This window comes from Vespula vulgaris, chromosome 2 (genome assembly GCF_905475345.1).
Source record: "Vespula vulgaris chromosome 2, iyVesVulg1.1, whole genome shotgun sequence".
NCBI lineage: Eukaryota > Metazoa > Arthropoda > Insecta > Hymenoptera > Vespidae > Vespula > Vespula vulgaris.
This window is the reverse complement of record NC_066587.1, coordinates 9,765,017-9,781,805: the sequence shown is the minus strand read 5'-3', so window position 1 is coordinate 9,781,805 and position 16,789 is coordinate 9,765,017. Positions and strand designations below refer to the sequence as shown.

Genomic DNA, 16,789 nt, shown 5'->3' with positions numbered 1-16,789 from the left:
CCAGAGATATATAAATAAATAGATACGTAAAAGTAATCGAAACTTCCTTTATGCAAAAATGTTCCGTTATCTTGACACAAAACAAACGTAACATGGTTATCTTCGATCCTGGATAGGCAGGAAAGGTTCCCGTATTTCTAACAAAGGCTAATGTCATTTACCACGTTTATTTTCGGCAGGCTTAGATTTATGACAACAGTGAGAATGATTTTATCGTTCTAACGACATTGAGTATTGCACGAAATGAAGTATAGCAATTTGAAACGAATTCGCAAGAATTCCTTTTGGCCGATTTTCATTTCGATAATTACGCTTAAATTATTATTTCGTAATACATAATCCAAATACGTAAGCTATTTGATTATAATAGTGTTATCTTGTTAGTTTTACCGTTGCCATTGTTTTAATTACACTTATTATAAATATTTAATAAACACAATTTTTGTAAATATTTAAACTAGTCGATGAATTTAAACTCTCATCTTGTAATATGTGGCTTTGTGAAACGATGTATGGGCCAAAAATAAGAAACAGGACTTAGTCTTGTGGTGGCTTTAATATAATATTAAACCTTAATAAAAACTGTACAAATATATATTTATTACAAGTAATCAGCTTTTGTGATATATAAAATAATGCATATCGTTTTATATTACAGTATCGTTACCTTTTAAATGGTCAATAAAAAAGATCGAACGTATAGCCCGATTGCTATGGGTTTTATTTCAGCGTATGTGCGATTTTATCGTCAAATATGCCGTTAAGTCTTATCCTCATTAAAGAAACAACAAAAACTTTTTATTAGTGTTGCATCTATCTTGAAAAAGTTGTCTCTTGTTGCCAAATATTTCTCCAGTTTTCTTCCAGATACCTGTTCCCATTCGGAATAGTAAAGATCAAAGATAAATAAGAAATATGTGGCAACAGAAACAAATATTTCTCCAATTTGTTTGTTGTATGTCATTCGATTTATAATGTAGGTGATGACAATGCACTTTATAGATATATATTAGTGGAATGTTATAGATATATATTAGTGAAATAATGATATGGAATAATAGTTTGTTTATTAAGTTAATTGAAGAGTACAAAAGATACGAACGTTTGTGTTTCTCTTTCGATAGGAATTATAAATGTAAAAATGCAAAAAATGATGCGTGGACAGTAGATATTGTCCATCTGATAATAAGCTATCATCATGTTTCAATGCATTCATAAATTGTATGTAATTTTTATTGGTCTAGACTTGATCGAGTCCATACTTTTCGCTCTTCCATTTTTTTATCAACGATAACAATAAATTCTGTAATGAGCAAGTATTCTTCAATTATCGTTAGCTGTTCAATAGAAATTGATTTGCATGTGGACAACTGGTTGCTAACAACAAATGTAATCTTGAAACCGAAATAAAATCCAAATATTCTTGTTTATGTTGTTTTAGTATTGAAAAAATATTTCTGTTAGTTCGGATGTTTGTTAGAAATATTTTGGAACATATAGTAATAAGAGACGCTAAAAAGTTCGTCGTTGTTATTTTAGTGAGCACGAAGCTTTATGAATTAAATTATAAGCCACGATGTAAAAGATTTAATATTCTTCGATATTTTATTTTTGTCTATTGTGAACAAAATCTAATTTATGTGATATGAACAAAAGTTTGTTCTTTTTATTGACATAAGAGCTAAAAAACATATAATAATAATCTTGGAATGATATAAATGAAATAGTATAGTATAGAGCAAATGGGTAACTAGAGTCATATGTATATAGTTTGCGCCCTTATTTGCCTGCTCCGATAAAGTGGGAGAAGAGGAACCCCAGGGCTATTTGATAACGCTGTGCCTTGTAAGTTGTGCAGTTTTTGTTGTTTGTTTTTTTCTTTTGTTTTTTTTTGTGGATAGTATTGTGTAGTCCACGGCGAAGAAAAAGTTGCATACTTTTAGTCTAGATTGTCATTGATTAACTGAAGCAAATGTTGTATAGCATCTTATTGGACTATCAGTTTAGTTTTAGTATAAGAAATAGTTCTCAAACGTTTCATATACCACTAATATTTTTCTATGCGAATATATATCATTTGTGCGATGTAATCGCTTGTTTAGAATGCGATCTCGTTATTTTGTTTTATATTATATGTTGTTATTACTCGATCTTTCCTTTTGGTTTTATACGTTTGTGAATATATGTACATAATTTAATTCCTGACAAAATTAACTTTCTAATATGCAAACTATTTAAGTTAGCGATAATTCTATTGATACAGATAACGTAGAGGAGTGTTAGTAGTATAAACATGAAACGAACGAACCTGAAAGGGCAGAGAAACGACGAAAAATAGAAGAACCTCTCGCATTTACGTAAATTGATCGATCGAGTAATTTTTCATCTTATTTACTAACAAAAACTAGGTTAATTGTACTTGATTCGTTCCTAATAAAATTTTCGTTAATTTTGTCGGGTCTTACCATTTTGAAAATCGAAGCAGAAAGAGCACAACAGAGAAAAAAAAATCGCAGGATTAGCAGATACTTTCCGATTGGCAGATAATATTTCATTAAAATTTGTATGGTACTTTCAATAATTGCTACGAACCAAATGGCGAGCATGTTTTGGATTACTTTCACCTTGGAATATTGGAGTATACTTATTCGCTTCGAAGATGGCATATATATATGTGTATATATATATATATATATATATATATATATATATATATATATATATAATGAAACATATAATGAATTATTTTATATATTTAATTAATTTATTAAATAAAAATGATACGGCAAAATGCTTTTTAAATAGGAGAAATTTGTCATATAATATTATCTTTATCTTCATCATCATCCTCGTCGTCGTCGTCGTCGTCGTCATCATTACCATACTATCATTATCATACTATCATTACTATAATTACTGTTGCTACCATTATCATCGATGTTGTCATAGTTGTTATTTTGTTTTTATTATTATTATTATTTTTTTTTTATTTTATGTCGCGAGGTTTTCATGTTCCCGCGAGAGTTTCAAATGGACGAGCTTCGTCAATTTTATAATAATAGAGATGAGATCTGAAATACTTGGAACCATTTCATATCTTTTCGTTTATTTTGATGACAACTTCGAATCATTTTAAGCTTGATTGGAAGCATGCAAAGTCATCAAAGTCTTAATAAATTTGCAGTCTTTTGTAACTTTTGATTATTGTAACTTTAAATCTAAGACTCTATTCACGAAATAATTGCATATACGTAAATGGCAAGTTGCAAATGATCGCAATGAAAAATCCTCATAATTCGAAGTGTTTTAGATCAGATTTTTAGAAACTAATCGAAGAATCGAGACTTATCAAGATTTTGAAAACTATGTCAACAATTTTAAGTTATCAATAAATTTCGAAGCGTTTGAAATTGTCGTTATTTATTTTTATTTAAAATACTCGAAATGTTCCGATATTTTCTGTTATAATTCTTGTGATATTATAATTGTTACTAATTTACTGTTTCTTGACCCAGAGCTCTTTTATTTCTATTGCTAATGATACATACTTTGTGATCTTTTCTTGCTCCTTTTCTGTGATGTTTGTATCATTCAGTATTGCGATGTAGACTAAGTAGATTTTCTTTTCTCTCTGTTAATATTTATATGTAATAGTCTATTATCTATGATTGTTTTACCTGTGTATATCGTTCTGTTCCAATAAAGTTTATAGTTGTAGTTTTTAAGTACGTTTCTTGGTGTATATTTCTAATATAATGTGTATGTTTGTATAAGATGATTTTGAATTGCGATTTTTTGGTGTATGATCTTTGTGTAATGTAGTGTTTGTTAATACAGTCTGTTCCAGCTAGTAACTTACATATTCTTGTTATATCCTCTATTGCCTTTCTGTATTGATGGCATTTTTTACATGTCTGTGTTTATGGTTTCTTTGATTATCTACTTCCTGTAATTTCTCGTGACTATAACGGTGTCCAGTATTGCTTGAATGAATCCTTCTGTTTTTGAGAACAGTTGTCCTGCTGTGAGATTTTTACTATAATGACCTGCTATAAAAGTTGTTTATCTATTTTTAGATCTTTTATAATGTTATAGTGTTTGCCGTGTAATGCTTTTTTGGATTATTATTTTTTCTTTTGTTCCGTCGTAGTTGTCTCTTCTTGTATGTATTTTGTTTTGGATTGAGTGATGAATATTGTTTGTTTACTTTGATGACTACTTTGGAAGTAATATGGTTTTGTTGTGTAAATAGGTTCTTAAACTTTCTATTCGTGTTTTGTATAACGCTTGTATGTTTATTAATTTTCTTCCTCCTTCTTTTCTGCTTATTGCAATTTGACTATGGATATAATTTGCTACAGTACTTCGTGAGTTTTATGATTTTCCAATTCTGTGAGTCTTCGAATAAGTAAGTTAGGACAGGTATAGCGTATACATTAATTACATCAAAAATATTTTTGGAATTGAGTTTTGATTTGAATATATAATTGAGTTTCTGTCTGTACGTATGTTCTACATGAATACGAAGTATTTGTATGTTTCTTCTGCTTGCATGCTTTTAAGTGTTTCATTGTTAAGTATTTTTGATGTTTTTTGCGTTTTAAATTTCCTTTTATTAATTTATTTATTATTTATTATTATTTATTTATTTATTAATTCCGAACTCCATGCCTATGTTTCTTATAATATTTTTTATTATTTTTAAAAGAGCTTGCATTTGTGTTTTGCTTGTCATGAATATTTTGATATCGTCCCTATAGAATAAGTGATTATTATGTTGTGCATTTATGTTTATTTTGAAACTATATGTGATTCTACTTAATGCATTTGATAATGAATTGATACATAGGTAGAAGTATAATGTACTAAAACATTGCCTTAGATTATTCCTCTGATAATTTAAATTTCATCCATCTATTTGTGTATTTGATTTGTAATTAAATGTATTGTTGTTTTCCATATTTGCATGACTATGAACAAAAAATTATGTATATGTTTGTCTGTTTTATATATTTCTAATACTTTAAACAGCCAACTATGTGATATGGAAAAAAAAAACTTTTTTATGATCTATGTAACATATAATTAGATTTCACTGTTGTTTACTACCTGATTCATAATTATACTGTCTATTATAACCTACTCTTTGCATCCTCTACTGATTTCCTGGCATCCTTTCTGTTTCTTTGTTAGTATGTTGTATTGCGCTGGAAGTTCGTCTATTTTTCATGTCATGATTTATTTTCGCTGCATGTCGCGGCGCGACATCGTTTGGACGAAAATGGGGAGTATATTTATATATAGCCGATAATATTTACGACAGATTAATCCTCTATATACTATGTTAAAGTTATTGTTCTCGGCAAGACTTTTTGTCTCTGAATGATAATGCACACAGTGATAGAACTACTAATGTAGATGTAAACAATAAAATGATCTATATTGCATGACGCTATGATAAATCCACAACACAATATATGGAAACAAAGGATATAATTTAGTTCTTTTGCTTTAAGGAAGAAAGATTTGTGCTTGAGTTCAAGCGATCGTTACTATATATGTTGGTATGATATTTGTGAGGAATTTGAAATTTTTAAGTTTATATAAAACGATGGGGAGTTAATGATATGAAATGATCAGTGATTTAATATGAATTAGTGAAATATTAATTTGAATCAAAATGATTTTGATGCAGATCTCTGCAATATTTTTTTGCCATATCGATGTGTCGAATATCAAATATTGTGGTCGACAAATTTATATCAAATTTCAATACAATCATAAATCGTTCTTCTGATCATATTGTGTCATTTTGCGGATGTCTGTTCTTATTGTGTCTAGATATCTTGACTTTAAGTCCGTTTTACCTAGATTTCGTTCAATTTATTTTTTTGAATAAACTGGTTCGGCACATTTTGTTTATTCTCCTTATTATGGTCACTACAGCTGCAGTGTAAATTAATAAACGTATATTCTCTAGTGTGCCTATTTCATTTATATGATTTTCTAGTGTATTGTTGATTGCATTGATAATGTTTGGTATGCGATTACTATATATTAGTTTTAATAATACTGATCTCTTTCCACTCTATAATACATTTCTACCACCACCACCACCACCACCACCACCACCACCACCACCACCACCACCACCACCACCACCACCACCACCACCACCACCACCACCACCACCACCACCACCACCACCACCACCACCACCACCACCACCACCACCACCACCACCACCACCACCACCACCACCACCACCACCACTACCACCACCACCACCACCACCACCACCACCACCACCACCACCATTGTGCAGGATGTTGGTGACGTTTCCGTGCATTCAGTATTCAGGATGGAGGCTTGTCGACGCGGCATAGAATTTCCGTGATGGTTTCTTCGTTTTCTTTTTTCGCAAATTGATTTACAAACAATGTTGAAGAGAGACAGAGAGAGAGAGAGAGAGAGAGAGAGAGAGAGAGAGAGAGAGAGAGAGAGTATGAAAAAGAATGCAGAAGGAATAAAATGGGCCGAATAACTGCTTTATTTTTGAAAGTAGTACGTAAGATTTTTATAAGATGATACGACAGTAGAAAAAAAAATATTTCACTACTTTTTATCTTTAAATGGAAGTAACTATTGTAACATATTTATGTGTGTTGATTCACGGAAATTATCATGATAGATTTCGTTCGTACAAGAAAAATTTGGTATAATTAATTGGAATATCTTGATTGACTAATTGTAAAAGTTGATTTCTAAGTCTGTTTTTGTTCGACAGGAGGATAACTAGTATGATTCATTTAATAATTTTACGGCTTAGCCGTTGTTGAATTAAACCCGGAAACCAAGGTTCTACGGATCGAATTTCTATATTTTCATCATAAAAGCCGATATCATTTTTGCGAATAAACAACAAAAAGGAGCAGCAAAAAGCATCAAAAGAAGCCTTACATAATTTATCATTAGCTTAACGAGCTGCCTTTTAAGCAACTTCAAATTTAATTTCTCAAATGAATTACATAGCATCTCAATTTTTCTTCTTGGGAGATATAGATTGGTAATTATTCTTTTTTTCAACATTAATAAAAATGGAATCATCGTTTTTTACTTGCATTCTTTTTTATTCGAATTTTCAGCAAATTATCTGTATATCATTGTATTATGTTCTTTAAAAGCTTTCGTGAAGAATGTACATAAAGATGTACGTAACAGCAAAGTTAAAGAGAAAATGCCATTTGATACATCTCGAATTGTAATTTAGACGTCGAAGGCGTAGCCAACGATCCATCGGTATGTTCGTATAGACGTATATTTTCAGATACACACATAGATTCATTTCTTGAAAACAATGACACATTGACTCTGTCAATCGCAATGCGCGTCGCACGCGATCGTTAATAATTGCGATCGATAAGTAAGAGGTGAGTCAGCGTAGTACGCACGTGGCTAGTGGTCTGATTATCTGTATATGTATGCGTGTTTGCATGTTCTTGGAAACAACGTACTCAAGTGAAGGAATCAGATTCGTTTTGAAATATCGAGACTAACGATAACGATTACTGTTTTAGCTTGCCTCTTGGTAAAATTAATTCTAGTAGCATCTTGACTCATTCTCATAGTTTCGTCCAATGTCTCTTCTTACAATTTGATATATAAATATACACACACACACACACATAACTTTGAAGTCTCAATGAAATATTTAATTTTAGATTGACTAAATATTCTCTTCGATTAAAAAAATCTTCCAATTGTAAAGCACAATTTAGAGACTTCCTTTTTCCTTTTTGCTTCTTCATTGTATCTCTAAATCTTTTGGCTCGTTAAGGTCAAGAATAACTGTGGTGATATGTTTTGTCGGAGAGACACGTTTCATTTTAATGCGGTACTGATTAACTCGCACGTAAATTTTAAGCATCTGCTGAATTAGCGTGAATTTTTATCAACGTTGAATTTTAGGAAAGGAAAGAATACTTATTAACATTTTGTAACGTTAATAAATATTGTGAGAGAGCATACGTAAAATATTTATCTCATTATTAGCGCCATTGTCGTTTAAGTAGCTATTATTATTTAATTATTTTTTTTCCATGCGAATTTGTTTTATTTTATTAATCGAACATTAATCGTAATGACAAATTAATCAATTATTTTATATTTGACAAAATTTCAAAATTTATTGCAAATTTATCCTATTTCCGATCGTAGTAAACAGATATTAAATAAAAATTAATAAAAATAAAAAAATTGCGATAAAAGAAAGTGTGGCGCGCATTCGTGTTATTCTATATGACACGAATTCTATTGTTATCGCACTTACCTGGCACGACCGGATCCTCGGCAGTTATGCAATGAAGAGATTATATTTTGCCTCGTTCCGCTCTTTAGCCTCGTCACCTTCATGTCTATGCGCCACCTTTAAGGCTACATGCGCACTGTCGACCAGCCGTCAACGACCAGGTTGACGAACAACCAAAAAATCAGCCAACCGAACTCTGTGATAAACTCGACAAATCGAATTTATCAGTATTGTAGAAAACTTCGAACAAAATAGATATCGAGAAGATTGTTATAATAATGAAGCTATTAAAAAAAAAAAAAAAAAAATATTGGCTGCTTTTCTTATTATAAGAATACCATACAAAAGTAATTTCTTGAAAACATTAGAAAATATAAATCTCCCCTTGACACTGTTACCAGGAGTAGTTCTTCACTCTCAATCTGCCGTGAGGAGAGTCTAATATTTTAGAATTTTTGGATAAAGAAATTTTGGATACAAAAATATTTTCCAGAATTGTATTCACTAGCTAAAATTATTTTAATCGTGTCCCTTGGAGGTTACATTCGCCAATGTCCGCTGTGTCCAAGAATGTTTTTATAATGCGAACGCATGCATTTGATTCAATATATTTCACTAGTCGGGATGACCAGCGATCGCACATATTTTTTCTAGTTGGCATCGACCTACTGGTCACCAGTGTGACCGAATGTGTATGCGCTCATATATTCCCTTGAATTTAATGTCCGATATGGCGCATGCAACCTGACAGTCATTCGCGATCGTTATTATAACCCAATAACGTTTCTAATAAGTTAGAGTTAGAGTAAATTAAATTGTGAATTTGTCTTCTTCCTTTCTTTCTTTCTTCTTTATTCTCGTATATCTACGATAAAGATATATATTAGTTCTTTTCTGATATATGTTTTGGTTTGAGAAAAAATAAAGGACTAATAAAAGATCGTATCATACTGATTTTTTTTATTTCCGAAGTGATCAATTGAGATGAAAAGCCGTTCGTTATCGACGTGCAAGAATAGGCATTCGAATGAGGTATTCGAAAATAGACGCAAAGTGATGGCGGGTGGTCGGGGAAAAGAAGATAGGAGGGAGTGGCCAAGGATCGACGATCTCTCACAATCAGTAGCACTTAATTGCAATGCGCGACGAAGCATGTGTCACGGCGCGGCACCGACCGGTCACGTACTCGAATCGATTACATCGACGACATATGAATCTACCAGCGTGCTCTCCTACGTGTTCGTTGCCATTCTTATGAGACTAATGAAAAGGGAAAGAGAGAGGGAAGAGGGTACAGTACATACATACGTAACGTGCGGTTATCATGCGGTGATGCGAACTAATAATTTAAAATTTATGACTTTTAAATCCAACTACCTAACGCATATTGATTTCGTCGTCAGTTTTTAACAATTAAACCCTAACAGGCTTAACAGTCAAGTTCTAAAGTAACATCGTTTTTAATTCTGGTTAGTGAGTGACTAATTGTTGATACATACGATATCCGTTTCTATGTTTTTAATGTGATTCGTTTATGAATTTAACATAAATTTTTTAATATGCCTTTCGAAGACCTGTAAATAGATTGATAATCGTTTTCGTTAACTTATGTATGCATCGTACTTACATATATTCGTACGTGCGTTCCATTTGATACAAAAGTCTATTAATGACAATGCACAATGATAGTTGCCTGGTGCAACTTGGCTTTGAGGTTATCCGCAAGGACGTCCACATAACTCGTGCTCGATATTAACTCAAGCCGATTGACTTGCGTCAATTCGAAAGTGCAAGATGGATCGTTTTGGCTTCAACTTCCATTGTCCTTGCCCTCGCAATATCATTAAATTTAAGTCAGCCAAAGAGCTTCGTTTTTTGAACTATTATCGTGACGAAAACGCGTCCATTTTTTGTAAAATTCACTTTTCATTTTTATTAATACTGAAAATTATCTTAATAAAAGTTATCGAAATAAAATTTTTGGTAAAAATCACGGAACTATAACAATACGTGGAAGTGAATACTTCCATTTGATACAAGTAGACATTTATGGAGAATTTGATTGAAGAAGGATTTGAATAGCTAATTAGAGTAACCGCCCAGAAAATGGAAGATCCGGGTTTTCGAGTGTCTATTCCAAACTACCCGACAGTCTAACTTTTTTCGCGAATTCTATAATTTAATTTAATTTTAAAGAAAAAAAGTTAAAGTTGTTTATTAAAACTGGAGGGCTTGATATTACATACTTACATATATCTTAGTGAATCATTAATTACAAGAAATATAGTGAGTTATTGTAATGTGAAAATAACGCAATCGCGAAACAACTTGTTCTTTTTCTGATATTACAGTATACCGCGATATCACAACTTCTTTTTCATCATCGAATGAGAAAATTTAAGAAAAATTCTGAAGATGCTACTATCGTACAAAATTATGCATAAATTCACGTACGAATAAGTAAAAACTTGTCATTGGATAGAAAGAACACTGAAAGATTCCTTTAGTCATCACTCAGATAAAACTATCATTTATTTTGCACGTATGTTTTATATGTTCTTTCGTATTTCTTTTGTTTTCGAGAAAAAGAAAACTTGTTCGACGAAAAACGCAATAGGTAAAAATAAAAAGAATTTAACTTTTTTCAATTTGTGACTTTGGAACAATTTGATGTATCAAGCGGATCTATAATGATTCAGATTTAAATGATGAAATCGTAAAAATACACGTTCCATTTGCGCATATTGGTAAAAAATAAATATTGTTTCGCTACTCTAAAAGGATTAATGCGATTGTTTACCATAGAAGATAATATTCTGAATTACAGTAGTGGAAACTTATCAAGGTTAGGTGTTGAAGTTGAACTTTAATGACATCAGGCTTTGTTCAAAAATGACTCTGACGGCTTTGACGTCACGCACAAGATACTCACTTAGAATACTTACAAAGAATATAAGATAAAGCACGTTCAATCAGCTTTGATCATTATGATTTTTACGAGAAATCCCGATTGTGAGGTGCACATAAGTACATGAGTACGTAGCAGGTAGGTCCCTATCATTAACAAATTACAGACAAAAGATAAATGTAATATCTTATCCCCATTGAGGTAAAAACGAGGAATTTCTTGTCACTTCTTGTTGTTACATGTACCAAAATATTTTTTAACAAACAGCAACTTATAGAAATATTTTGCCCACACCGTAATAATATAATCTGAGAAACATTTGTATTTTGTTTCGGTTTTTTCGGTTTCAAGACTACAATTGCTTACATACGGAAGGAGCATTTGTTTCTATTATATTAGCATGTGAGACTTCGTATTTCATATTTTTCTTTGATCTTTACTACTCTGAATAGAAAAAGCACCAATAAGTGGCGATATTTGTTGCTGGCAACAGAAATCTGGAGAAATATTCGAATAACAAGCAATGAATTATAAGCAGCGAGTTTTTCAAAATATATGGAACATCAAGAAAAAGTTCCTTGTTGTTCCTTTAGTGAAGATAGAACTTAAAACGAACAATAGCAATAGCCAGTGATCTGGCAATGAAGCTGGCATAGGAAACTCTATACATTAATATATAGCCGGATAGTATTCTCTCTCACGTATTATAACGAACGACGTTGTGATAGCGGTGACGGAGACGTATTGCCATAATCTGCACACATTGTTGTATTCTGTTCTATGGAAAATACGAGAAAATTGCATAAATATAATCAACGTTTAAACGGGAATGAATTGCTGAACTACCGAGACTTTTTTATGCTAATAATTGTACGCACTCATGCAAATCGTTTTCACCAAGTATTATCGGTAATAAGGATATTCTTTTGAACGTCAGAGAAAACAGTAAACAAAGTCTTAAACGAGTGCAAACTTACTTTTTCGGTCAGTATAACGTATCATACATATATCATCTTTCATTATCGGATAATCACCTTGGAAGTTATACACAATTCATAAGTGAGTCACACATAAATTTTCATCTTTTGTACAAGTCGGAAATAATGGCCGACGCGCTTCGATGTTAAAAACTTGGATACCTCGATCATCTAACGACGACTTGTCGATACAAAAGTTTTTTACAATATCTTTGTACTTTTACAACGTAAGTTCATTCGACTATACTAAAACGTATCTTTATTATATAGAAAAGATAAATATTAAAAAGGTATTCGTTACTCTTTCGCAGGTAGCCGAGACGTAAAATGGTGGCTTCGCAGAACGATGGCGGTAGAAGTGTAGGCGGAGGTGGAAGCGATACCGTTTACACGGTGACGGTAAGCGGTGTGGGTTATAGAAACGAGGGTTACAAAGATGACGGAACCGATTGTATACCACCGGAGCCTCAAAAACCACCACAGTTACCTCAAACGGAAGATGACACTCAATCGAGGAAATTCAAACTTTCCCGTGGCGAGAAATGGCGGATTTTGAAAAACATTGGAACCGTCTCGATAGCATTCATGGTGCAGTTTACAGCGTTTCAAGGCACAGCGAACCTTCAATCGTCAATAAATGCAAGCGACGGTCTTGGTACCGTCTCTCTTTCAGCAATTTACGCGGCCCTTGTGCTCTCTTGTATTTTCGTACCGACTTTTCTCATTAAGAGGTTAACCGTTAAATGGACACTCTGCCTCTCGATGCTTTGTTATGCACCTTATATTGGTTCTCAGTTTTATCCAAGATTTTATACCCTTGTACCAGCTGGCGTTTTGCTCGGTCTCGGTGCAGCACCTATGTGGGCAGCGAAGGCTACCTATCTTACGCAGGTCGGTGGTGTTTACGCGAAACTCACGGACCAACCAGTTGACGCGATTGTTGTCAGATTCTTTGGCTTTTTCTTTCTTGCTTGGCAAACCGCAGAACTCTGGGGAAATCTTATATCTTCACTGGGTAAGTTCTTTTATCTTTTCATTTCTTTTCATCTTTCGATCCTGCTTATTATAATTTAATTGCATACATCTACGTGCTTTCTTTTTTCTCTACTCACTTCTCTAGTTATTCAGAGATTTCAATGAATGGATAAAGAAAGTCGTATCTAGCGGAGCGTCGGCGCGTCAATTAGTATTGAAGTAGTTCATCATTGATTCAAGGAAGTCAGACGATGACCGATCAAACGTAAGCTTTTTCCCTGCAAAGGCCATGCTCACGCACGAGGTCGTTATACACACGTTACTCGTGTATACACTCCAACGACGTGATATGTGTCTGTGGTTGTGAAAGAGAGATAGACATAGAGAGAGAGAGAGAGAGAGAGAGAGAGAGAGAGAGAGAGAGAGAGAGAGAGAGAGAGAGAGAGAAAGAGTGAGAGCGATAAGGAACGCGAGAAGAAACAAGATTTATCCGGTATAAACTTGCGATAGTCGGTTTCCGTACCACTTCGTACACATTCTCCGATACCGGCTACCAATAATCCTATCCTTTCTTTTTTCTCGATTTCTTTTCTTTGTCCGATGATCTCTCTATCGTTTAATAAAATAAACAAGGAATAGATGGATTTTTTAACTAAAAATGCTCTTTTAATTTTATAGTTAAGTGTATTTTTAATTTTCTAATTAAGTAAAAATAAATTCATCGAAGGTGAAAGATTCTTTCTTGGATCAAAATTCCTCCATCGATTTAAATTTCCGCGCTGTGGCATGCCGTTAATCGTTACCGTTAACAAAGTAGAATTCAAAACAGATGCATGGACGGATCGAACGAAAAAGAATCTTTAAAAACAACATAATATTATTAGTATCGCCACCACGGTGAAAGTTCTTGAAGTGTCGAGTTCTCATATTTATCGTGCTTGCTACGTCTATTGGTCAACGAATTCCAGAACGACGTTTCAGCTTCGAGTACACGGAATATAATTAGTTCCCCATATACTAATTTAAATATTTTGTGAAAAATCTATCAAGTGACAGAACTCGATATAAGGATACTAAAATTATTATTAGTATTTATAAATAATCAATTATTTCGAAATTAAACACGCATATAATATCCAATTTTGTAAAATTATTTTTTAGTCAATTACATATTTGTCATCATTATTCATTTCTTCTATAAATTTTCAATCCCTCTCTTCTAAAAAATTACTAGCTGAAATGAAAAATATAATTCAATTTCAATGTATTAACATTGTCGACTAAGAGGTTCCGATTATGTTAATTATCTTTTGCACGGTTAACCTTGAATCCGATTCAACCAGTGCTTTTAAAATATGATTATCGAATTCAGCAATTCGCTCACTTCGAACATCATTAGATAAATCAAAATCATCACTGAAAATTTTTCAAAATCGATATTAACACTTAATAACTTCCAAAAATCTTCGTAGATATCACAAATTATTATTATTATGGTTGTTTAATCCTGATCAAAAATGAAATAAGATGCAATGACGTACGTGTTCTTGTGAGGTTGGTAGTCCGCCATTTAATTTTGATATAATAGAAATCTTTTTTTTGTTCAAAACAATAAATCTTCAATTTACTTTACAATATAGGGCAACAAAATACGTCTTCATATATCAGAGACTTAAGTCGAACTAAAGCTAAATTAATTATTAAAAAAATTGACGCTTATGATTCTTATTATTAAATGATAATTAAATTATTTTAATATAAATGAGATGGTCAAAATGAAAAGAAATGAATGTCATCTTTTTTGTCATAGAACATATGTTATTTCTATCATACGTTTTGTCGTTTCTTTGCTTCTTTCTCTCTACGAAGACAAACAATTTGTATCTATAAATGTTATGCGTTTTTTCAATTGTAAAACGATTTCTCAAAAGTTATAAAAAATGCGATCTTAATGTCCGAGAAGAATTCAATTCGAGGCACGTTCGTCTCGAAGGAAAATAAAAGTTTAACACGTTTCAATTGTGGTGCTCAATAATTTTTACGTACAAAGAGGAGAGAATCAAGATGGTCTTTTCGATATGATCTCGAATCGAAGGTTCAATCTTGAAAATATTTTTACGATTTAAATGTATAGTTCAAATATAAATGTATATATCAATTAATACTTATGTATGCCACTTGTTCCATATTTCGTCGTATTTTTATTGCATTTCGCGAACGAATAAAATTACATTTTTCAATGAATGACCTTTAATTGTAGATATGATAATTTTATTTTTTTATTTTATAATATAATGAGCTGATATTACACTCGAATTCATTAGCATGCGGTTTCTCTTATTATGGTTGACTTAAATAACACATTTTTTTATCATTGTTCAAGAAATCATCATATATTTGTACAATGGTTATCAGTGTCGCAAAGAAATTAGGCTTATAATTGTTCGGGTTTAGATTTTTATATTATATTAGCCTCTTACAAGATAATGAAATAAAATTTCATTAAGTAAATTTAGTATCTTAGGAGATAAAATAATTTGTCGTAAAGTTGGATGTTTTGCTCAAAGCAGTGTTTTTTCTTGTTACTTCTAGTAACTTATAAAAAGTTTCTCATGACGAAAATGTGTTGAAAACAACTTGATTCAGTTTCTCTGAATTAAAGCATTCGTAAGAACAGAAACGACGGTAGTTGAACGGAAAACAGAATCATCTCGTCTCTCCCATTCAGCACGTGACTTTTGTTGTACACGAGTAAGTTCGATGTCCGTCGTTGTACGTTTTTGTTTTTTCACGTTATCGAGCCTCAAACTAAAAGATTCTTCTAGAAAACTCGAAGTAAATGCCAGGAAACGATACGATGGATGAGAGCGCACGTTGATCGTTTCCTTCTTTGCATAGTTGTGTATGTACGCGCAAGCGTTTATACAGCTGCAAATGAAACACTTTCTCGTTATCGTCACGAGTACTCCACTATACCATATACCTGCACGATAAATCGAGAGATTTGCGAGTTTACTATCGATTGCCGAAGGATTATATTTTATGCTTCGAATGAAAATAATGTAGAAAATAGTCATTATTTCCATTCGAATAAAGAAAAGTATCGTTCCTATAAGTATTAACCAGAAAAAGGTATTAAAGATATTAAAAAGAGAAAGAAAGATGGGAAGTTGTTAGAGGAACAGAACGATCCTGAAACGATCGTGGAACGATCTTTGATTGTGTCGCGTATAATATAAATTACTACAGGCGTAATACCGTTGATTACCATAAACGACGAGACATCGGTCTAACCGTGACATCGATATCTCGCGATCACCTGAAATATGGAGAGAGCCAGCAAGCACAATCGATTTACTATCGGCTAACACGTCCGAAGGCGTGCATAACGAGACACGGTATCGCATATCCTCGAGGATTGCAGCAGTACTTGGTGATGCAACCTCGTATAAGATCTCTTTCTTTATCTCTCTCTCTCTTTCTCTCTCTCGTCCTCTCTTTCTCTGTTATCGTGGTAATATCATCACTTCGCTGGATGAAACTTAACCGTTGAGTTATCGATTTATACTTACGCTATAGTTGCTATAGCCACGTTTTAAACTATAGTTGAGAACACGACAC

The 16,789-nt window shown here is 32.5% G+C and overlaps 1 protein-coding gene across 3 annotated transcripts in view; it reads left to right on the top strand.

Moving 5' to 3' along the window:
• Positions 1–16,789, top strand: part of LOC127073095 (UNC93-like protein) — a 40,429-nt gene that overhangs the window by 11,119 nt on the left and 12,521 nt on the right. For 2 of the 3 annotated variants that reach the window (XM_051014171.1, XM_051014168.1), the window contains exon 2: positions 12,505–13,208. In XM_051014171.1, the coding sequence (XP_050870128.1) occupies positions 12,521–13,208 (688 nt within the window). In that variant the 5' untranslated portion in view covers positions 12,505–12,520. Of the gene's footprint in view, positions 1–9,511; positions 12,421–12,504; positions 13,209–16,789 lie in introns of those variants that run through there. The other variant, XM_051014169.1, reaches the window with a different exon arrangement.